The 24,546-nt window shown below is 48.5% G+C and overlaps 1 protein-coding gene across 16 annotated transcripts in view; it reads right to left on the reverse strand.

Moving 5' to 3' along the window:
• BMAL1 (basic helix-loop-helix ARNT like 1) overlaps window positions 1–24,546 on the reverse strand; it is a 108,041-nt gene that overhangs the window by 7,591 nt on the left and 75,904 nt on the right. For 14 of the 16 annotated variants that reach the window (XM_070803645.1, XM_019975110.2, XM_070803638.1 and 11 more), the window contains 13 exons: window positions 24,260–24,406; window positions 21,992–22,030; window positions 21,459–21,500; window positions 20,006–20,163; window positions 18,181–18,260; window positions 13,310–13,402; window positions 12,107–12,224; window positions 9,490–9,639; window positions 6,828–7,074; window positions 5,091–5,197; window positions 3,602–3,752; window positions 2,736–2,824; window positions 1,117–1,225 (listed from right to left, as the gene is read on the reverse strand). In XM_070803645.1, the coding sequence (XP_070659746.1) occupies window positions 1,117–1,225; window positions 2,736–2,824; window positions 3,602–3,752; window positions 5,091–5,197; window positions 6,828–7,074; window positions 9,490–9,639; window positions 12,107–12,224; window positions 13,310–13,402; window positions 18,181–18,260; window positions 20,006–20,163; window positions 21,459–21,500; window positions 21,992–22,030; window positions 24,260–24,399 (1,523 nt within the window). In that variant the 5' untranslated portion in view covers window positions 24,400–24,406. Of the gene's footprint in view, window positions 1–1,116; window positions 1,226–2,735; window positions 2,825–3,601; window positions 3,753–5,090; window positions 5,198–6,827; window positions 7,075–9,489; window positions 9,640–12,106; window positions 12,225–13,309; window positions 13,403–18,180; window positions 18,261–20,005; window positions 20,164–21,458; window positions 21,501–21,991; window positions 22,031–24,259; window positions 24,407–24,546 lie in introns of those variants that run through there. The other 2 variants (XM_019975114.2, XM_070803648.1) reach the window with 2 other exon arrangements.

Raw genomic sequence — 24,546 nt, forward strand, 5'->3', positions numbered from 1 at the left:
GCAAAGCACTGGGTGTGCACACAGTGGCTGATCAGCACCACATTATCACTGCACCCCACCCCACCCACCTCTCCTTCCTGAAACAGACTGAAGCAGCCACATCCGTCCTTCCTGAAGGGCTGGAACAGAACTGTGCTACCCACTGGGATAAGAGCCCCTCTGCGGCCAATTAGAAAACAAGGCCAGCTTCTAGTTCTCAGAGAATCAATCCAGTGGCAGCAGGGATCCTCTGATTATGTCCCATTAAGTTTGCATTCCCAAGGACCTGGTTTCCACCCTCTCCATTCTCTAAATTCAAATGGACTTATAATTACTGCTTCCCACTCAATGACTGCTCTTAAAGACTTAGATTTAATTAACAATTTTTGAGCACTCACCACATGTCAGTTTCTGTCGCTACATGACACCACATGTCAGTTCTAGGAACTTTCCTGAGTTCTCTCACAGTCCTAGAGCAATCTGGGGGAGACAGATAATTGCCTTCCTTTTATGGTTTAAGTCAACAGAGTCCAAGAATTTGAGTGACTCTTCTAAACAGAGGCCCAGGACTCAAACTCAGGTAAACTACTTGAGGTTCTCCTCTTTCATATGGAAAAGAAGGCCCACCCACACAAGTTTCTATTACCAGCTGATTAGCTTGGCCTCTACTACTAATCCTAGACAGCTTTTTGACTGGAAGTGTCAGGCCCAGATCACGGCAGTTCACGGCTCTGCTTCTGCAGCTCTGTGATGTTAGTGCTCATCTATCTGCTGGGAAGCTCCCTGGGTCGTACACAAAGTAATAAAGTTGAGCCTCCCAGAGTTCCCTTTAGCTCTGACCTGTTTGGGTTTAGCTTCTTTATTTAAAGGCACTACATCTTAATCCTGACACTACTGACATTTTGGACTGAAAAATTCTCTCTCAGGGGTCAGGGATTGGGAGGGCTGTCCTGCGTCCTGTAGAATGTTTAGCAAGCAGCATCCCTGTCCTCTCTCCCCTGGATGTTTAGCAGCAACCTCCCACTCAAGTGTGACAACCAAAAACTGTCTCCGGACATCAACAAATCATCCCCGGGGGGGCAAAATTGCTGCAGCATGGAGGACACTGGTTTAAGGGAACAGCTAGGTGTTACTTGCCTGTGGATTTCCATGATTTCCTCAGCAATCATTCGACCTATTTTTCCTGCCCCAGCCCTGGTTCCCCCTGGAATCCCTGGAACAGTGGGGTGGGTCCTCTTCGGGCCACCTACAACAGAGGAATCTGAGAGTGGGAAAGGGGAAAACCGAGGGAGAAGACCCTATTACGTGTTGAATTAAAACCAGTTCTTCCCATGATCCACTTGAAGTTCAACCTTAGGGTTGTGCCCGAAGGACATTAGAGCCATGGTTTTTCAGGAAAGGGCATTCCAGCAGGAAAAAGCTCACGTTTCCTTCCAGGATCAGACATGTTGATATATAGCCTCTACTTACTCATGCACGCCACATACATTTACTGAACACCACTGTGCTGCAGGCCAGGGGCACAGAGATTAAGTCGGCATCCCTGCCCTCAAGGAGCTCACAGTCTAAGGGGGAGACACATAAGACAGACAAGGGCTGGAGCACACTGTGATACGTTTGACAGGGCAGCACCAGGCATTCAGGGGGGCCAGGTGCAATTTCCTGGAAGAGATTAACTGAGCTGAGTCTTGTGAGAGGAGCACGAATCAGGGTGGCAGAGAGGAAAGGAAGGGAAAGCATTCCAGGCACAGCCACCAGTGTACACAAGAGCCCTGAAGAGGGCACAGCTTGGGAGACGACGCCAAGAAACTCAGTGCGATGATGATGGAGTGAGCAAGTGATGACACGGAGAAGCAGGTACCAGTCAGACCAGGAAGGGTCCTGGACGCCACCCTAACAGATCTGAGCCGTACCCACGGGGGATAACCAAAGGACTGACTCAGATGGGGGTTACTGAAAAGTCAACTGCTGCACAGGAGCGAACTGTAGTGGAGGACGGGGGCGCAGAGTGGAGAACGTGAGACTAGGGCTGGGAAATTACCTGCAATAATCCAGGCAACAGATGGGGAAGGCGGTGATGGGGAGGTTTAAAGATAGAAGGGGCAGGATTTCGTGTTTCCATATAATGGGAGAGAGGCAGGAGTCATGGCTTCTGGCTTAACCAACCAGGTTGGGGGTAGGGGGCTGCTGTTGTGCCGAAAACCAACGTGGACATACTGAGTTATAGGTGCCTCCTGTGGGAGTCCAGGAGGCAGCTGGAGGAACAGACCTGGAGGGACCGGATGTAGGATTCATCGATGAAGAGAAGGGGACTGAAGCCATGCAAGCAGGCCCAGGAAGGAGTCAGGTGCACGGGCAGCGGCCAAGGCCGGGCTGGGGGAAGGGGCCTGGCACAGTTCACACCTCGGTGCTGGCAGACACCCTCCTCCCACCTCAGGAGCCAGTGGCCGTGACCGAAGAGCCCTTCACATCACAGCTGCTGGGCAACACAGTGGAGGAAAGCACACGCAGCAAGGAGCTGGCCGTTTCATGGGCTTCCAGCGTCCAGGCAGCCTCAGGAAAGGCAAAACCAAGTTCCCAGCATTTCAAGCTCAACAGAGAAAGTGAGATGACAGCGTCCTTAGTGATCACTCCCGCGAGGCCCCCCCCTTGTTCCACAGAACATGGTGGCCGGGGACCCCAAACACTGGGGGCAGGGGGGGTGGCCACAAGCAGCTCCTCCAGGCAAGCCCAGCGCCCCGGTGGCACATAGTTACCTTCTCCAGAGGGCAGCATGCTGTCCATGCTGTGGGGGGACGCTGTGAGCTGCGGGAAGCTGGGGTCCCCGCCTTCCAGGACGTTGGCTCTGTGAACATCCCAGCAACAAGGAAACGTGAGTCAGGCCCGCCCAGAACTGTGCACCTTTCACCTTGGCCAAGGTGTCCGGTGTCCACTCTGGACCTGGACAGGCCAGAAAACGAAGTGTCTGAGTGGCTCAGTGGGTCTCCTCGCTGTCAGAGGACACGGCAGACAGCGTCCGGGGCTCTGGCCTTCCTAGCGCATGTGGGGTGCGGTCCAGCGGGGGTGGTGATGCAGCAGCCACCGCCGCTGCCACGAGGCTCCTCTCCAGGCGGCCGGCAGGGCACCGACCCCAGCCCCTCAGTCAGCTCTACCTACGGGTGGGGGTTGCACATCACCAGGAAGGAGATGTGGGGAGCAGGCGGCAGAGGGGGGCCTTCCCTTCCCTGCTCGCCCAGCAGGTGGCAGCCTTTGAGGCGGCATTCCGCAGCGCTGAGTGCTCAGGCCACCAGCCTGGGGGCACAGATCCCCATCCCTCCTCCGCCAAGGCCCGTATGGGCTGGTGAGCCTTTGAACTCAAAGGCTGGCTGCTTTGTCGGGAAGGAAAGGCTGCTGTCTCCGAGAGCCTTTCCAGCAGCCGGGGGCCTGAGAGTTCTGAGTACTGAAGCGTGTCCTTTGTTAGCCACCTTCTGGCTTCTGCCAGTCCTGAGGCTTCACAGGATATTAGCAGGATGACAGTAAAGGATGGGATACTGGCTGTTGCCTGTACCCCCTTTCCCAGGTAAGGGCCCCAAGGCATTCCTCCTGGAAGCAAGGAAGCTTCTGAAATAGGAAAGACACTTACAAAACAACGGTGTTCGTGGAGACAATGTATTCCACTTCCTTGGTCCAAGGGTTCATGAAACTGAACCACCGACTCCGTAGTGTGATGAAAGAACCATCTTTGATTTTAAACTTGTAGCAATTAGTGGTAATCTTTTCTCTTGACTGTAAAACTGAAAATATAAAGAAACCATGAACATTATTGTTTCCTCAGAACAATGTATTAAACTAACCAAATCCTAAATGCGCTCAGGCTTCAAGGCCATCCCCTCTTTAATAAGCCATGGGAGGTGGCACCTCAGAGAAGAGGGTGTTTCTGAGGACCTGATTTCTGAGCCTTCCAATCTGGTTGTGAACCTGTCACTATTCTTCAGAGTGTATGAAATGAAGGGAATAACAGTGCATTCTAGACATCTAAGTGGATTCATCTATGAAGTGAATGCCACACAAGAAGGCTCAGTCCACAGGGACCACGTAATCTCCCCATCACAAAGCCTGAGGACATCCGGATTCAGGCAGCATCTCACCCATGGAAACCTCATTCTTTCATGTAACAAACATGTAGCAAGTATGCTTCACGTGTCAAGTACTGGAGATAAAAGAGACAGGATATGACTTGCACCCTCAGGAGAGGAATGAGGGACAGCTACGCAGAGGCGATCAGAGCCTTCAGAGGTGAACGCAAGTTTGCCAAAAGGGAGGAGGGAAGAACCCAGTGCTTACCCGAGGAGTGGCAGGGCCTGGGGTCGGGGTGGGAACAGTGAGATGTCAGTGTGTCTGGAGGACAAGGCCTCTGCACACAGGGATCGGGTGGGGAGGTGAAGCTGGGGAGGTGGCTCAGGGCCGGGACATGGAGGGTCTTGAGCATCTGTCAAAGGTGACTGGGCAGGGGGTTTTGAGCACAGATGTGATTGGCAGGCTCAGTCTGTCAGAGCATAAGCAGGACAGCAATGGAAGGTGGATTGGCGGGTCAGAGGCAAGTCCATCACAATTATCAGGTGGGTACGAGGGCTGCATCAGGGGCTTAGCAGAAAGGGGCCTCTTTGGAGATGCAAGGCTGAGATGAATGAACAGTTCTGATGGAGGAAAGAGTAAAGAAGGGAGTCAATGTTGGCTACTGTCTCAGGAAGCTATGTATGTGGCTGCGCCATTAACCAAGAGGAAAATGCAGGAGGCAGTGCAGGGATTTGTAGAAAATTAGATCCGCTTGGGCCACACTACATCTTTACATAGTCCAGGGAAACCCTCTGAACCAGAGATGCCTTCCAGAAATTTCCCTGACCAGCGTAAAGATCTGCTAGGCAGTCGGGGTGGGGGGTTATCTGGAAGGGGGTAGATGGGGCTGGGGGAAGGAGCAGCGTCCCCTCCTCCCAGACATTCTGGCCTGTAGGTCCCTGGGCTGGCTGACTCCCACCTCACGGGGGCAGATTTCTCTGCAAGGGTCCATGGACATGTCTAGAAGGAGAGGGACACTTGAAACTTCAGACCTGGTGTACAGCCCAGCAGCTTACCTTGCCTATGACATTCTGCGAGATGTCCTATGTCGTCTTGGTGGAAATACTCATAACACGACGTGCCTAGAAGTTCTTGTGGTAAATATGCCAAAATAGCTGTTGCCCTAAAAGGGAAAAAAAAATTTTTTTTTTTTTTTTTTAAAGAAAATAACATTCAGATAATTAACAGATCTCTGCAGTGGATGACTCCCACTACAGCCAATGAAAACAAGGTCAAAGCTGGGTGGGTTCAGAGGGCTTATTACATGGGTTTTGTTCTTTCTCGTGAAGCTGACTTTAATCGGGGTTATAAAAACAGAGAGAGAAAAAGACTTTCAAAGGGGCTGTTAGCTCAAGACATCAAATTTTAGGTTTAAAAGTAGTAACTGTTTTAGATTAAAAAAAAAAAGTGGTAGGACTCTAAACTCCAGGTCAAAGCTTCTCCAATTTATTGCCTGCTCTTTATCAGGGTGACCAGAAGCCCATCATGGGGCCCACAGGGACCTTGAGAAGTGACTGCTTCCTTTTCTAGTATTTAGTGGCTGGCTATTTCCAGTACCCAGAAAAGTTGCTAGCCTGTGGATACTTGTAAGGAAGCAGCAGAGAGAAGTGGAAATCTGGGTTCTTAGCCCAGGTCTACTGCCAATGAGTTACGAATCTGGGAGGGGGCTGGTCTTCAGGCTGAGCCTCGGTTCATCAACCATAAAGCACGAGACTGGACTAGATCAGTGTTGTCCAGCAGAACTTCTGTGGAGACAGAAATGTTCCATTCAGGTACCATTCGCCACTGTTGCTGCTGTTTAATCGCTAAGTTGTATCCAATCCTTTGTGACCCCACGGCCTGCAGCCTACCAGGCTCCTCTGTCCATGGGATTCCTCAGGCAAGAATACTGGGTGGGTCGCTATTTCCCTCTCCAGGGGATTTTCCTGACCCACGGAGTGAACCTGCATCTCCTGCACTGGCAGGCAGATTCTTTATAGCTGAGCCACCAGGAAAGCCACATGTGACTACTGATACTTGAAATGTGGTTAGTGAGCTGGGGGAATTTAATTTCACATTTTATTTAACTTTAATTGATTAAATTAAATTGCCATATGGGATTACTATAGCCAATGACTACTGTATTGATAGCTCAAGACTAGATAATCTTTTCAAAGTCCCACATCCCAGAATTCACATTACAGTAATTAATGGAACACTCCATAGATTCAGAGAGCATGCTATGCCTATTATTTCTCTTTTAGCCATGGACATCAAGCCACCCCACTTCACTGTCTCTACCTGCCAAAGAATGACATGGAGAAAATTTCTGTATTTATGATGATAACCCACTGCTACTGCTAAGTCGCTTCAGTTGTGTCCAACTCCGTGCGACCCCATAGATGGCAGCCCACCAGTCTCCCCTGTCCCTGGGATTCTCCAGGCAAGAACACTGGAGTGGGTTGCCATGTCCTCCAATGCATGAAAGTGAAAAGTGAAAGTGAAGTCGCTCAGTTGTGTCCGACCCTCAGCAACTCCATGGACTGCAGCCTTCTGGGCTCCTCCGTCCATGGGATTTTCCAGGCAAGAGTACTGGAGTGGGGTGCCATTGCCTTCTCCGGATAACCCATTAGGTCTCATTTTTCAGCAGATCCACCCATCACTTCCTCCTCTCTATCCTTAAGAAAGGCAGCCAACGGCCCAGTCTGCTCTGCTTTACTCAAGGTTGAAACTCCGCTGCCAAGACTGTCCAAGGGTAACGTCCAGACTCTTACCTCTGGTCTACAAAAACAAACTTCCCATCTATCGCGTGCCGGGAGACATATTCCATTGACTTCACCCTGATTTCCCCGTTTGCCGGTTGTGGAACCATGTGAGAGTGCAGCCGTCCAATGGCGACAAGGCAGCTGAGATTACACCCCTCGTTGTCTGGTTCGTTGTCTTCATCCAGCCCCATCTTTGTGGGCGGCCAGCTTTTCAAATAGCCTGTGCTGTGGATTGTGCAGAAGCTTTTTCGATCTGCTGGAAAGCAAAGTGCGATGTCAGTGGGGCTTTGGGACCTGGAAGCACAGGCAGCCTATCATGCGCTGGGATGTAGGAAAGGACTGAAAACATAAAAATCAAAGCCTACTGTCCAGAAGTTGGCATCAAATGAAAGAGAAAGATAGAAAGATCAGGCATGATCCAGCGTCATGTGTGTTTCGTAGCAATGATGATACCAAATGGGCATCACGTACACCAAGGAAGAAGCAGCACGATCTCCCTGGCAAGGAAGGCTGCCCAGAAGAACTGTGTAGGAGGAGGGCTGGGAGGGATGAGCACTGGCTGAAGGACCAGAATGTATAAAGGCTGAGAAGGTACAAAGACCCAGAGGGGCATCCTGTACAGCAAACAGCAGAGCGCTCCATGCAGGTGAAGTGAAAAGGGAGGTGCTGGGCTAAGTGCTGGGAAGGCATGTTGGCAGCACACTGTCGCGGCCTTGGATCATTTGCTCACAAAGGTGTTAACCTTTCCCAGATTGGAAATGGAGAGTTTCCAAGGGCACTTATGGTGGGGAAGCAGCAAAATCACATTGCGATTTGGATGCTTTAGTGACTCGGGTCACTGGAAGACAGTAAAAGCCAGGAGGAGGATAATAATACAGCAAGAAATGCCGGGGACTCACGATGGCAGTGTCGTGGAGATGAGGAGGAGGCAGAAAGGACGCGGGGGAATTTCTGAGCTGAACTTTTGGGATCTGGTCTGAGTATCAAATATTTGGTATGAAAAAAGAAAACACAGATGAGTCCAACTTTTTCGGATTGAGTGGTTACAGGTACCATTTGTTGACTCAGGGGAGAGAATACAGAGTGTGTTTTAGAGGAGAGGGAGAAAAGATTTCAGTGTGAGACACGTTAAGTGTGAAGCATCCGTGAATTTCAACAGTACACATTTTGTGTGTGTGTAGGGGTGCCTCGTGTTGCAGCACGTGGGATCTTAGTTCCCCAACCAGGGCTCAAACCTGTGCCCCCGCTGCCGTGGAGGACCGCCAGGAAAGTCCCAGTCGACACATTCTTATGGAATGTTTACCGAGCATCGGGTCTGTGCTAGTTACTGGGCAAGAGTGGAAAACAAGTCAGGCATGCCTCTGTGGAATTTACAGCCTAATGGGGGAGAGGTACTTTAAACAAATAATCACACAAATGACTACGTAACTGCAATGGGAAGCAAGTGTTACAAAGAAAACCTGCAGGGTGTGACATGCAGACAGAAGGCAGTCTGAGGGACTGAGTGACAGACATCGAGGGCCACTCTGAAGGAGGGTCTGCAGAGAGCCAGGGAGGGGAGCCGGTGGCGAGGGAGGCACTTCCTTCAGAGGTGACACCATGTGTGCAGATACTGAGTGAAAAGGGGTTGGAGGCATCAAAGGGAGGTCTGCACGGCTCAAACCTATGGAGGAGTGTCAGGGGAGGGCGCTGCAGGATCACATTAAAGATTTTAAACTCTTCTTCAAGAGCAATGGGAACCAATGAAGGGTTTGAAACAGGGGACTGATACAAAGATTTGCTTTTAGAAAGGTCACTCTGGCCATGTGAAGGGCTGGAGAGCGTGAGGAAGGTACTTCAACAGACTTATGAGACCCAGGGCAGCCTCGATCGAGTGACAGCAGTAACACACACACTTCTGCAGGGGTGATTCATAGCAGCAAGAACCCTAGGTCGGGGGGAGGGCAACGGGGAGAAGGTGTCTCCCAGGCTCTTAGCACACACAGCTAGATGCAAGGGGCTGCCATTAACATTCCAGAGGAAGCCTGGGTGGTTACTTCTATGCCTATCACCTATGAGATGCCCTTGAGATGTCCAAGCAGGTAGATTAAATAAGCAGTTAATTTACAAATCTGGAGTTCAAAAGAGCAGTGTGGGCTGGAAATATGAACCTGGAAATTACTGGCATATAAATGTCATTGACAGCTACGTGGGTGGGCGACACTACCTATGGACCGTGTTTGTATCTCCTCCTCCTAAGAGAAGAGGGCTGGAAAGGAACCAACAGAAAGCACTCAGAGGAGAGTTCAGAGTGGAGGGGGCAGGAAGGCGAGAAGAAACACTTCACCGTGGAAGAGAAATGGCATGTCCGCTGCTCCTAGCCACCTGTAGGCACTGGTGAACCTAGGGTAAGTCTGGCGGGCGCTGGGGACGCAGGGAACTGTGACTGAGAATACTCTTTCCCAACCACACAAAAACAAACAGAATTGAAACAGAGGAGGCCTCTCCACGAATCTGTCAGGACTTCCTACCTCCCCGCTGCTCCCCAAATGCCCTCACAGAAGCAGGGCCACAGAGGTCCTGGCTGCAAACCTGCAATCTGCCTGCTCTGAGCCCACACCCTACTGAGCGCCCCTCTGTGGAAAAGCCAGCCTCACCTGTGAAAGGATTTAATGAGCTCTTAAGTGGTTACCTTTTTTCTTGGAGCAGGTAGAGGGGAAATCCTTGTCTTCCACTTTTACTGAAGGCCTGTTACACTTCATCCTACAGAAGAAAGAACGCCGTGCTCCAGAACATAATCGAGATGGCCCAGGGGTTATATCTGTTTTAACTGGAAGTCCAGCTGCAAATCAATACACAAAACGTGATAAACTGAGGGTCGTGTCGTCTGTCAGGCAGGGGAGCATGCCCTTGAAGAAAGCCTTTTCCTTCCTGCCTCTCTGTTCTGTAACAGGGGCCTCCTCACAGGCCTGCATTCTACGCTGTGAGCCTGCAGTGCTTCTAGACCATGCAGAATGCAGCTACTGACGAACGGACTAGGCGCTCCAGGGAACAAAGAAATATACACGGGACCCTCTTCTCAGCGGGAGCTGAGAGGTGGAAATGGAAGTTCACCGGAAGGACTGTGCTCATGCCACACATGGTGTATGACTGAAAAGTGCCAAATAAAGGGCAGAAACAGCCGGTGTTTCCCAGAGGGGGCAGAAAGTGGGCTGGGACCTGGAGAGTGGGCAGGATCTGGACACTGGGATGGAACGGAGGCAGCAGGGTTGGCTCGTGTTCTCAAGCCTGGCTGGACACCAGAACCCCCAGACTCTGTATCGACCTGAAGATGCTTGAGCCCAATTCTAGATCTGTGCTGCCCAGTGAGGGAGCCACTAGCTATATGCAGCCGCTGGGATCTTCAAATTGGAGGTGTGCAGTACATGTGAACATACCCAAGATTTCAAAGACTTAGTGGAAAAAAAAAAATCGGAAAGACTTCCTTTTGTATTTAGTGTTAAATAAAAGATAGTATAGTTTTGCATTTATTTTTACTTTTTAAAATGTAGCTATCAGGAAATTTAAAATTATTTATGTGGTTCATATTTGTGGTTTGAATTCTAGTTTTGGACCAACTGAATTACAATCTCTGGAGAAAAGCCTGACTGTTATCCTGATAGAAACATGGGATACTTGTCAGCACAGAAGCCGGGGATCTGAGCCTGCTCCCCACCTCTCCACCCCGAAGTCCTGCACTGCATCCTCACGGGGATCTGAGCCTGCCCCCTGCCCCTCCACCCCGCAGTCCTGCACTGCATCCTCACGGGGATCTGAGCCTGCCCCCCCACCTCTCCGCCCCGCAGTCCTGCACTGCATCCTCACGGGGATCTGAGCCTGCCCCCCCACCTCTCCGCCCCGCAGTCCTTCATTGCATCCTCACGGGGATCTGAGCCTGCCCCCCAACCTCTCCGCCCTGCAATCCTGCACTGCATCCTCACGGATGAGAAGGTCTGTACCGTCCAGCCCTCCCCGTCCCCTGAATGTTTTTCTCCAGCAGCACCAGCAAACCCCAGCACCACCCTTCTGCCCCCATCCACCAATCATTTCTTCTGCTACTTTCCTCCCTTCATCACCTGCAAATATTAATTCATCTTTTCAAACCCACCTGGAGCTGTCACCTACTCCATGATGCGTGTGCCCACACCCACATGAGGATGAATCATCGCTCTCTGTGGCTGGTACTATGTCTATGGCTGCACTTATTATACACGGTGCTGTCTCCTCGTCACCCTGACTACATGGGTAACAGCCTTAGAGGCAAGGACCAAACAGCATTCACCTCTTCCTCCTGAGGTCACTAAGACAACTGCAGGACCAGACTATAAAGGGCAACGGGTGGCACTGTACTTATAGGAAGATGAGGGGTGCCTTGGTGAAAGGATGACTTAAAGGAGATTCCACTGGCGGTTATTTCCTTCCAGAGACTATAATGGAGAGCCTGGGAGCAGGAAGCTAGTTAGGCTATGACGGCACTGGGCCAAGGTAAATACGTTGTGCTTACTATGTGCTGGAAACAACGTGCTGTATGTTTTTAGAATATTAAATCCTCACAGCAACCTGATGAAGTCGGTGACACTGTGCAGGTAAGGAAGCTGAGGCACAGACAGGTTAAGTAACTTGCTCAGGGTCACGCAGCTAGTAAATGGTGGAGACACGATTCGAGCCCTGCCTCTGACTGTGGAGTCCATGCTCTTAACTGCTGGAGTGCAGAGCTCCCCGTGGGACTGAAGGGGGAGAGAGCTCCTGGCAGGCAGGGGGGCAGGAGCAGGAGCAGGAAGCCGGGGAAGACGTGAGTGGTGCTCCACTGCTGCCACGAGGAAGCAGGGAGGCAGGTGGGGGGAGGGACCTCAAGAGAAACCACTCTGGTCAGAGAGATGTCATATTTATACTTTTTCATCTTACGAGGCTGCATGAGTACAACTCAGACACACAGAAGTGATTTTTTCGGGGGAACAAATCAAACTGATGTGAACCCTTTTAACTCAGGAACATACAACTGGGGATTCTAGATCCTGAAAAAAAAAAATTGACTAAAAATCAGAAAGAATCAAATTAAAATGGTTGTTTTTCCTCTCACGAATTTGGACATTGAAGTTTTTTCTTCTTTATGTAAACCAGAAGAGAAACAAACATGAAGTAATATAATAATTCCATTTAGCCAAAGAGCACTTGTGACCCAGATAAAGGGCAGAGAGGTAGGAACCCAGCCGCTGAGGCCGGCAGAGCACACACCATGCAGCCCAGCGCTCGGTAGCTCCCGAACTCACTTTTTGCATCTATGAGCCGCTCCCGGGGTGCCGTGTCGGAGGAGGAGAGCTGCTCCTTGACTTTGGCGATATCTTTAGGATGCAGGTAGTCAAATAAACTCTGACCAATCAGGTCATTCTGTGGGAATGCATCACCAAGAAGGACAAGTCAACGGCATGCGGAATATAAATTAACCAACAAGGGCTTTGCCTTTACTCTGCACGTTTAAGCGTGAGAATCTCAAGTATTTCACATGTTAACATGGACACACGTCCAGGCACTTGGCCTAGATAAGGACACCATGAATGAGGCACTGAGAAGGCAAGAAGGGACAAGGGCTCAACCACATAAACAGCTCCCGCTCCTCTAAGGCCAAAGTCTTTCAAGGCATGTATCCCTTTACCATTTACTTCCCATGCCCACAGATTCCCTTCTAAGACCTCAGCGCGAGGAATCAGGGCGTGGGCTCTGACTCTAGCTCCATTAGACCTCTGTTCTTAAACAAGTTGTGTCATACTACATGCCTCACTAGCCTAATTGTTAGCAGAGTTATAAATAACTTCCTCCACAGCTTTGCTCTAAGACTGAAAAGAGCAAAACACTTTGGAAACATGAAATTTACATTAATTTATATAAATGTTATTTTGATACTGCAATTCTTCTGCTTTACCAAATTTCCATGCAAATACCAGTATAAGCGTGAGTGAATGAATGAAAAAAATAAGTAAAAACTCTAGGGACAAAACAGGTGATAAGCTCTTTTCTAGAAGCTTTTATATAAATAGTTATATGATTCTACAAACAGTCATAGAATGTGTGGATTGTTACAATCATTTTACAGAGGATGCTGAGGTTCAATAGAGCTAATAAGTGATACATCACTGTAGATACAGTATGGGTGGATTCCCATTTTTCTTATTCCCTGGCATTGTACTGTCTGCCTGTCTTCCCTGTCAAATATCCCCTTGCCCCGCTACCCCTACACTTGCGGAAGTGAGAAAGTTACAAGGCTGATAAGGTCAAACTTCCCAATGGAAGCATATTAAAGGAAGTTTTCTAAGTTTATATTCATTTCTGTGTTAAGAATTTTCTGGAAGAAGGATGGTGTTGGGGAACAATAGAAGCATTTCACATATCACTTGTCAATTAATTATTCTGAGAAGTGGGGTAACCTTTTTGGCCGCTGTAAGGCTGCCCACCACCAGTGGGAACAGGGGCAGTACCTGGCTGTAGTTGAGGATCTTGAAGACAGACTCTGACACAAAGAGGATCTTCCCTCGGTCACATCCTACGACAAACAAAAATCCATCTGCTGCCTAATCAGGAGAAATGGATAATCAATTTATCACACTTCAGGAAACATGATTTATAATCACTCTGATAGCAAATAAGGATTTATTTTCTAAGCGTCCAAAGCACGGGACTGCAGTCACTGACAATTTCGCAGGTGTCCTGAGAACAGGATGCTTAGAACAAATACCTGAGAATGATAAGATTCTCTTCAAGGCAGACATATACACATGTATCACTAGTGATTACCGGGGAAAGTCCAATTACAGAGAGTTTTGTTTCAAAGGAGAACTCAGTTTAAGATTTTTCCTTTGACTGCATGAAGGTCCAGAGAAATCCATTTCATTGCTCTAAGTATAACAACACTATAATATCATAGAATCTGAGACTGGAAGGAAACTTTAGGGTCAAAATTCCCTCTCAAATATTGAAGCCAGCATCTGTCCAAGACTTGAACACCTCCATTTCCAGGAAGCTCTCTGGAACAGTGGGTGCAGCATCTGAAGTGTGGTCTGCTTTTGTTTTTTTATGCTGATGGTACGAAGTGGGGCTGGATCACTGGTATGGTTTTTACCCCCTCCCCAAAGCGATTCTAATGTTCACAGGTTAAGAACAACTATTCTCAAGTTTTATTCCCTGATGCAGAGATGAGCTGTTTGTATCCTAAATGAGACAAGAAAAGCCAAGCAAAAATTTCTCCTGACATTCTTTCACCTCTTCTTCACTTTAAATACAGGCAAAAATCCAAAGTGTCGACAAAGATAGGTGTGGAGACAGGACAGTATTTGTTGGACAGACTAAGGCAGATATATACTGAAGCTATGGAACATGAGAGCTTAGGATGTTTTGTGCAAATGTGACTGAATCCCACCCAGGACTCTCCAGATGAGCAACCCCTAAGAACCCCTGCTGGGGCCTTTCAGGCACCGGAGGGTGCTCCCTGCTCGCCCACGCACTTGCTCCATACTCAGGTTGCTGTTGTTCAGTCGCTCAGTCATGTCCGACTCTTTGCGACCCCCACGAACAGCAGCATGCCAGGCTTCCCTGTCCTTCACTATCTCCCGGAGTTTGCGCAAACTCATGTTCATTGAGTATACTCAGCTACCACAGACTAAATCACATGCATCATTATCTTTGTTATTCGCTGGTCCTTGGTCTGTTCTTTGGAATAGACTACTAAAGAACCTAGGGCTTTCCCAATGGCTCAGATCTGCCTGCTCATGCAGGAGATCCCTGGGTTGGGAAGATCCCCTGGAGAAGGAAATGACAACCCACTCCAGTATTCATGCCTGGGAAATCCCATGGACAGAGGAGCCTGGCGGGCTACAGTCCATGGGGTTGCAAATGTCGGATGCGACTGAGCACACATACACACGCTAATAAAGAACCTACTCCCTTTTCCACAGAAGGGCCTTTGGGATGCAGTTAAACTCAAAGAACTAAGGAAATGAATTCATGCGCCAGAAGGTAACAGAATGGTATGTGCGCTTGTGCTGGGATAAAAGACATGAGTGAGAGGGGAACAGACTCACTACTGCTGTGAGAGGGCCTGGCAGGCCACCTGCCAGAAGGAAGCTGGGGCTGATCCCTTCCTAAGTTAGGCCTCTGTGCTGGCCTGGGGGCAAAGGATGACAGTGAGGGGGAAGCCACTTCCCAAGCACCATCTGCTAGAAGCCTCATTCTGTCAAGAAAAAGAGGGTATTAATAACTTCCTCATTTGCCTTGCAGACAACCTTATATCTCAACTAGAGGAGAGAGTATTTTGAGGCTTTTCATTAATGAAGTGATGTGGCTCAAAAGGTTCTTGGGAAGAAGGTGCCTGGGACATTCTGGAAGAGATGCTGAGCAGACTCAGGCCCAAGCTGATGGCAAGCGGAGTGGATTTCAACACATTCAGGGGAGAGAGAGAAGGTTCCAGAGGCCGGTGAATATGGTCAATGTAGGGGAGGCACAAAACATTCCGACTCGGCTTCGCTCGGGAAGATGAGCACCAGCAGGTGAAGGAGCCAGGCTGAGGGCCAGCCAGAGAGCAGAGGAATGAGAACACGAGCACCACGGGGCCGGGAAAACGAAGGCAGGCTCGCCCTCAGGGAAAACGGCGTTGAGTTAACAAGTGACACGGCGCCCGACGGGCTGCCTCACTTTCAAAGCTTGGCAGGGACAGGTTCTAGACGCTATAAACCGGTCAGGCTCACTGCTCCTTGACATTCCAGTCATTAAAGGTATTTTTGAAAGCACTTGGTAAGGAAAGCAATTAGTCAGATTTGCACTGGTAAGGGAGACTGAAAGTCCAGTTTCTGCTGCCAAACTGTTCAGACATCATCTGAGTGGACCCTGCTGTCTGCGGAAGCAAATTCCCAGGGACTCAGCATCCAGAAGTGGCGAGGAATTAGACAGTGCTTCCCAGCCACTGAGATGGGGCAGAGAAATGAGAAAAGTTCCATGAGAGAAGACAGATCACCACTGACGTTGTGTGAGAGAGAGAAGCAGAAAAGGCAGGCCCAAGATGAAGTCCTTCACTTGAACAGCATTAAAACCCTTATCCCAGACCCTGATAAGTATGAGCATCTAACAGAGAATCATTCAGAAAAGCAGCAACAATTACTAAACACTTGTTGTTGTAAAAGGAACTTGTTTTATATGTGTACATACATACATGTATTTCTTTAAAAAACACCAAATTACCAGTATGGTGATCAGGACCAGTTACATAATTAGTAGGGTCCAGGACAGAACGAAAATGCAGGAACCCTTGTTTTCAAAATACAGTCTTCAGGGTGGTGACAGCAGAGCATTAAACCAAGTACCGGGTCCTATGTAGCTGCAAGGGTTGCACGCCTGTGAAGCCAGCCCTGATGGTTTCTCTGGAGATGCTGCAGATACAGTTCATATCTTAATCCTAGTATGTTCTCCCTGAGAACAAGGACATTTTTATGAAAAGGATGGAAAGGTGAGGGCAGCACTGAGTCCTCCAAGTCTGCCTTGACAGGTAACCAAATGACCATCACTGACTTGCTGAGAAGACTCGCCCCCACCCTTAGGTGTTAATCAGTGATTGGATGTTTGTAGGACAGTGCCATGCAAAACCCATTAAGTACTAAAACGTCTGTTGAATTAGTGAACAAATGAAAATGGAAGACAGAGGCTATGCCTATCCAGTCTACAAGTCACACAAAGCTTTGAAGGATCGCTAGTGATAAGCTGAAATGTGGGACTATCCAATAAACAGATTGACAGAGAAGTTCAAAAAGACCAACTGTACCTACACAAGATGTAAAAACCCTTGCCTAACAATAATTCATGTACAAGAGAGCCAGGGAGGGTGCTGTGACAGCTGTCCCAGATGTGGCACTAATGAGATGGCTTCTCCTGCAAGGAGGCACCAGCCCCACTCGACCCCAGGCCAACCAGACCACAGCTGCAGTCCCACACCAGGTCATGACTTTCAATCAGCCACCACTGGAAGGAAATCCAGCAGACGGATGTGGCTCTGGAAAGAACGTGTGCCATCTGCTGTTCCCCACCCTTCTTGTGCCTGCTTCTCCTCTGGAGGCTGGAAGATCTAGATACCTGTGCTGCAACCTGCTTTGCACCTCTAGGGGACCAGGTGACATTTTCAAGATAAGCTGAAGTCTACTCCTGTGCTTCCAGGAAGGCATGCCTTTTCCTGATACAAAGGACAGCTGGCCTGGAGTCTCCCCTGCCCTCTTTCTGGCTGGTGAGCTACTGAAACCTGGCATAGCCATCCCCCTCCAAGGTGAAAATCTGGCTCAGCAGGGTGGTACAAGAAGACAGAGAGGGCCTGGCTCCTGCTGACCTCCCTGAACCTCCACAGCAGCCCCTCACTGCCTAATCAGGACTGGCTATGCTTGAGAAACAAAGCCCTGTTGACTCATAACGTCTTGTTCCTTGCATTTAATAGAGCATATCACAAGGGGGTGGGCAGACACTACTGCAATGAGCAGGCAGGCCAGGCTAACAGGGGGCTTGAAGCCAGGATGAGCTGAAAATGGGTAGTGAAGATGGAGAAAACCAGAGGGACCACCCTCTATGCTGGGGCCTTGCAAACTTTTTGCTCAGAGACGCGAGGGCAGCCCTGGCTGGGGGGAGATGGGGCAGGTATTCCTCCCTTAAGTTAGGTTTCTCTGGTTTTCTTTCTACTATTTGCAAGAGGACATGTCTCTGAATTTAGTGTCTCTCTCTTCAGTTTCCAAGCGAAATCTTGCTCGGCCCAGAGCAGACCTGATTCTGCATAGAAGCTAGGTTCCTGCGGTGCCAGCCCAGCGGCCTTCCTGCAGAGATCAGCCGGAGAAGCGAGTGCTACGGTCAGGCAGGCGGAAGCACCTGCCTCCTCCACTCATCTTCCTACCCAGGGCTGAGACGTCTTCGGAAGCTTTGTTGTTTTGATGGAATTTTAGTAGAAAGGTGTAGGTGGCTGTTTCTGTGTTAGTGGTCAAATGAGGATGAGAGAAATTCTCAATGGTTATTAGTTTCAGTCCCTTTCTAAAACCTTCACATGCAGGAAGGGGATTCTTGATTACCTCCTATTTTTAATAAAATCCTGCTCTTCTGATTTAAAGTCCCTAGACCTTCCATTTTTCTTTGAGTGAGGGTAGAAGAGGACGGTCCCAGGGAAGAGAGGTGAGGCCTCTTCAAACAGTAAGAACAAGGTGGAGACCCTGACAGAGGAAGTGAGCCTAAACAAGTTCAGTGTTGAGACATCAAATTCCCACACACTGGCACTTAACTCTGAGATCTGTGAAAATAAATGTTGTGTAAAAACAATCCCGTAATTGCAACATACCCTGAGAATAAGGTGTTTCAATTCATCATCTGACAGAAAAGTCGGCTTGTAGTTTGCCTCTGTATATGGATTGGTGGCACCTTCCGGGGGAGAAAAAGAGAAAGAGTTGAACACTTTATTTTAGTCAGATAATGTCTTGTTCCACTCGACTGCCTCAAACCTTCCAGATGCAGCCTCGTACCTACCCACCGGGAGCTACATTTTATCTTCTCTCTCCTTGGCGGAGATAAGGTGAGCTCTGGCTTTGGACAGAAGCCAAAGAGAATGTCATCGAAAAGTGAACACTGTTGACCACAGGAGACTTAGCAAGCTTGTTTTTGTCACCACAGGGAAAATTCAGGAGCTAACAGAAGTTTAGAAACTGCTTCTAATAGAGAGGAAGCTCTAGAAGCAAACTGGTCGAGACTCCTGGGATGCTCTCTCCCCGCAACATCTATATTAAATGGGTTGTCTAGCGGGTGCTCAAATCACCACTCTAAATGTTCTTGGGAAGTCATCCAGCCTGCCAGGCCCTGAGTAAATACGCTGTGAAAGGCATTTGCTGTGAGTTCCTCTTCATCAGGGTTGAGTTAAATGAGCTTGGCAACCCAGAGAAATGCATTACTTCAGTAAATGCAACTCGAGCTCTCAGGACTGAAAGGGCATAAGACATGTTTAAAAGTCAATCTGGCATCTTTCGGGAGAATAACTTAGAGAAGAATGCCAGCAGTAAACGACTTGGAATCTGCAAAATGGTTAGTAGCACAGTGAAGAAATAAACTAAAACAGCTTACGACAATTCCAAAGACCACCAGGAAGGAGGGAAACAGAACCTGTCTGTGACTTTCAAATCAACTAACAAGGTGCCTATCACTGATCCACACCCCTGCTTTTTAGGATCACTTGAGTTGTGCCACTCTTTTCTTTCCAATGTAACAGAAATTAGTTGTAATGATTTAATCTCTATCTTCGCTAACATGAATTTTAAAATGCCATTCTCCAAGCCCAGGATACAACATTTATATTTTTGAATCAAGGTCAAAAGACAAAACCAGCTACTTCTTATTTCTGGTGGCTTTGTAGAAATATAAAAGACGTAATTCTTTTTACCACGCAGGTCAGAGATCTGAGTGAGCGCCTACTTTCCGATTTCCTCAAATAGTCCAAGTCTAGCTGTGGAAAATTCCAGGGACGGCCTTCCCTAAAATGCCTGCCACAGTTCAGATTTCTCCTGTGGTTTGGATAAGTCACTTCCACGTTTCTGCCTCTGTTTTCTCACCCTCCCCACACTCGGAAAAGAAGGAAAACACTGCCTCCCTTATAAAGAGTTGATCTGGTTTGGGAAAATTCCAGGAAGATGAAAATATCATCAGTGTTCACTCAACAATAAAATGTAGCAAGTGCCGTCAACCAGTGACTCACTCTTCAAAAGAAACCAGGATGAATTTTTCCTCTTAAAAACTGGAACAGAGTTTGCTGTGTCATAAAGGGCAGCTACATTTCTGATGTTTATCATTGTATGGGCAAGGTCCAGGCACCACATATATGCAAGATGGGATGTGTGCCTCTCATATGTATGTAGCCTGGGTTCATACACACACACGTGCATGGCACACAGCCTCTACCCTCTGGGGATGCAGGACAGCAAAACTGCATCTTGATACCCACAGAAGCTTGCTAACGCCGATTTCATTTGGCATAATGTCTGCTGCTGAAAATGACTGGTATACTCCTCAAGGCTACACATTTGCAAGTAATAAACACTGGCCTTAGGGAGTCAGGAATACTCTAAGGGTGGTAACATTTGTGAGCAAGGGCAAAATAGACAATAAAGCCGGGATCTCACCTCGTAACGTTTTCATGTGCTGAACAGCCATCCTCAGCACAGTAAGTTTATCTAATTTCCTAGACATCGCGTTGCACGTTGGTACCAAAGAAGCCAGTTCATCAATAAAACTGTTCATTTTATCCCGACGCCTCTTTTCAATCTGACTGTGAGCTTCCCTGAACAACAATATGAAAAATGATTTCTGTAAAATGTAACAGAGCATCAAAGAAACAATGATGAAAATAACTGTTTTCAATATTCATCTGACAAGGCAAATTTAGAATCTGAAGAATGTTTCAAACTGGGCTTTTCTACTAAAGTCACCCAAAAAAGTGGGGCTCACTGCCAAGTCCGTATTAGTATTTTTTTTTTTAATGCTTACCTTATCCTTAGAATTGAGAAATGTTACAAAAATTGTCTTTTCACAGTCAACTGTGCTTTTAATTTCTCCTCATTTCTATTCTTCTCAGCCCCAATAAAGTTGGATTTTAAGATGGGGGAGAAAGAAAGAAGGGAGGTGGAGGACTTGAAGGGCAAAGCACCCAGGAACAGACATCAGTGAGGGCCCCAGGCTGAGCTGTCTCTGAGGTCTGAGGGCAGTCTGCCATGTGGTCTGTGGGAGACAGACTGACTGAGACACCAGGTAACTAATGCTGCTGTCCTTGGATCAGCCGTGACCCCACCCAGATGCAGCAGATGCTACATCTGTCCCTAAGAGTTGCTGCCCGCCGAGGAGCATGACACGTCCCACGGCACACTCTTTTCCTGACTGGTGTGCACCTGCTGTTTGTGACTGTCCCCCAAAGAGGCGTGTCAACAGTGCCACTGCCATAGCAACAGAACCGTGTGATCTCTCGCCAAAGCTGGTCCATCAGGGAAAAGCCAGCAGTTTCAGGTCCTTTGAATTCTACAGCCCTAGTTCTGTGGCAGGACACAGCGTCAGATGGCCCTGGGGTTAATGGCAGGAGAGTGGAGGACCCCCATGGAGGGGAGTCAGCAAGTGTTGCTGGAGGCAGGAAGGAGGGAGTCAGAGAATCTACTTGAGGGAGCAGGGCCTCCCCAGGCCTGGCCTTCAGCCACACCTTGCAGAGCAATAAGGGCCCTTTCTGAGGCCAGGCAAAGCCGGGGAACTGACTCCCTGAGCCAGGTCTCCCCAGAGGGCCCTGAGGCAGGAAGGAGGAACCTGCTGAAGACAGGGAAAACCTTTAGCCTTGATTTATCTTTGGCTCTCTCCAGAGTTCCCTTCAGATTAAACATGCTTAGACAGCAAAGAGTGAAGGCAGCTCAGCCTGGAGGCAGTGAGGGACAGAGGCCACATCAAGCCAGGGCTCCCCTCCCTCTCACTCCCTAAGGACACGACAGTATCAAAGACTGTTCGACAGACCGGGAACAGATATTCAGAGCCTCCTTGACTGCACACTAAGCAACCAAACCAGGATGGCTTATATACAGAGAGAAGGTCCAAGCTCACCTTGCATTTTTTATTCTTCCTTGGTGCTCTGTGTATTCTAACCTGGAAAACAAATAAAAAGAAACATAATCCCCTGGAGATTAACAGTAGAGTTACACATCCATTTTCTTCCCTGCCTGATCCCGTCCTCTCTACGTGACACACGAGGGCTCTGCTTGTTAGCTACACAGGGTGGGGTGTGTTGTGTGTGAGCTGCTCAGTTGTGTCTGACTTTTTGCGACCCCATGAACTGGAGCCCACTATGTTTCTCTGTCCACGAAATTCTCCAGGCAAGAATACTGGAGTGGATTGCCATTCCCTTCTCCAGAGGATCTTTCTGACCCAGGGATCAAACCCTGGTCTCCTGCATCACAGGCAGATTCTCTACGGTTTGGGTTACAGGGTGGGGCATAGAGGGGAGACAGTTCTGAGCCCACAAGCTCACAGCCTCCTTGCTTATCCCTAATCAAGGAGATAGGTGGAACCTGCACGTTTAATTATGCAAGGAAAATGGCTCTAAGGATGCTGAAGTTCAAATGACTAATTCACGGTACCTTCCGTGAGGGTCATCTTTGTCTGTGTCCATGCTTTCTCTGAGAAAACAAAAGAGAATATAACTGTTAAGACATACAAAATCGCTTCTCACCACAATACAGAAGGCCATCATTTATCCAGAAACCAAGCAATTAGAAAGCTCAAAGAGCCACAGCATTGACTCCTGATGTATAAAAGTAAAACCAACTTGAACCTAATATAAAACCAGACTCACTTTCCAGTTTATCAAATGTTATATATACCACTTCAATAAAGTTTGTGTGTTCATGCATTTTACTATATTGATTGCTTGAGAAAATTGGGAATACACAGCATTCATGGAAACTCTGAGTTAACCAGAGTATCCAAGTAACCATAATATCTCATTCCCCCAAGCCCCCCAACCCCCATCACTCTGGATAAATGGAGTTTATTCATTTGTAAAATGTATCAAGCATCAAACATATGTGGGCATATATACTGAATATCTGTCTGGTGGTGGGTAAGGTGGGGAGGGAGCATCAAAGTGCGCACGAAGGAGCACTGAGCAGAACCCAAGCCAGCTCCCAGCGCTCTACTTCTCAGCTTGGGGGAAACCCTGAGCCCCGGGGAGCTGGGACAGATGGAGGCATGGGTTGGAGACCACAGAGTCCTGGGGTCACAGAAGGATCTGCCTTCCCTTCATGGACTCTGGAATCCAGTTTTCACAGCACATTATGGGTTCAGTAGAAAACAGACTGAAATCCTCTGAGGAAGGAGTTCTAAATCCTCCAGGTGAGCTCATACCTTCCTCCAATCCCTAAATCACTCAGGAGGACAGACTACCCTCTGGGCCTCTCTCCCTTCTCCAGTCATGGCCCTACAAACATCATCACCATTAAGAGAAAAAGCAACTTTCTCAGGAGCACTGAGGTATGCTGCAGGCACTCAGAACAGTGGTTCCCAACCAGGAGCCCGCCATCTCCTCATAGGCGGAGACTTTCTCTACCTGATCTGAAGTTCAGAAGAAATTCTACAGGCCACAGGGGAAAATGAAAAGTCCTCCTCCCCCTCTGTCTAGACTCATGTCTGCTCACTGAGGCAGGTGATCATCGCAGGTGAAAAGAAGCTCTGCCCTAAGGTAGGAGTTTGGTATATTAAGCTGTTAAGGGATGACAGGTGCTTAATTCATAGGGTGTCCATGAATCACAGAAGACTTGCAGACTGGGGTCCATGTGGGAAACCTGGAAGTCCAGAGTGGTGACCAGGGTGGAAACCACAGATCTAGACAGCGGAGGTCTCAGAACATGTCAAGGGCTCCACCAGACAAAAGCTCCACAGAAAACGTCTGGTTTCCCTGTTGTGGACTTAGTGCCCTGGAAAAACACCCTCTCGGTCCTCACATCCATTCTCCATCCCCTGGGTGGCCGCTCTCTTAATCATCTGGGATCACTTACATATTATTCATAGCATCTCCTAGTGGGCATCTGACCTCCAGCCACTATGCTCCCCAAATCTGACCCGTGAACTTCAGCAGAAAGGACTTCTGCTGTAAGGGGGCACACCTCTCCTTGGAGATTTTCTCTCATTAAGCAGAAGAAAACTCTTCAATGGACATTTGGGCAAGATTCCATGCAGTTGCCTCTACAAAACAAAATGTGCCTTTTGAATGTTCTATGCTGACATATTCCCGAGATGTCTGTATAGATACAAAAGAGTTGACTGTAAGTGTGAAAATGTACTTACTCCAAAGAAAAGCCAACAAGTCTTTAAAAAAAAAAAAAAAAAAAAGGTGCTATTTAATGTAAGAGGAACACTAATTCAAATAATGTTTTAAGGACAATGTCACTGCTCCTATACCATTTCCAGAGATGACCTCTACTTTCTCATTCTACAAACATTAAGTAAGCCATTGATGTCTTCCTCTAGACAGGTCCTTAGGCAAAGCTCTCTTTGGAACCACTGAGGTTATATCCATGGACTTAGCCATGTTGCTCAAAGGAGCAAAGGAAAATGAAGAAAGTGGTAAGAGGTGGAACTTGGCTTTAAGGCTATTCTTTTTCCCTCGAAAATCTGGGAACCTGAGCGGGGTGCACAAAAGGAGAGTAAATGGCTCAGCTGCACTGGAGGCTCCTTCCTGCTTGCAATCCAAGGGAAGATAAAGGGAAAAGTCAAGTCAGATCTTTCATCCCCATCCCTTTTCATAGACAAGATCCCTTCTTCCAGAAGGAACAGTAGGGCCCCTGGACGTTCATGCCCGTAAGCTGACACCAAGTTTAGCCAGAGGAAGACAAGCCCAAAGGCCTTACTGGTAGTCTGTGGAGCTGCCCTTGCGTTTCCGGTTGCAATCCACGCCACCGGTGCCCAGAGGGCTGGAGAGGAGGTCGGTGGCACCTGGGGACATGAAGTCACTGATTGTTGAAGAAATGTCCATTCTCTGGTCGGCCATTGGAGGTCTGAAATAGGTACAAGGGGACAGAGGTGCAATTATTTCCACAAGCTTTTCTAAGGTGGTGGAGGACTAGGGTGGCACTGTGGGAGGACAGGGACTTCATGCCAGTGCCGACATCTCCCCCAGCCAGCTGGGACGAGGACA

Source organism: Bos indicus, chromosome 15, assembly GCF_029378745.1.
Source record: "Bos indicus isolate NIAB-ARS_2022 breed Sahiwal x Tharparkar chromosome 15, NIAB-ARS_B.indTharparkar_mat_pri_1.0, whole genome shotgun sequence".
Taxonomy (NCBI): Eukaryota; Metazoa; Chordata; class Mammalia; order Artiodactyla; family Bovidae; genus Bos; species Bos indicus.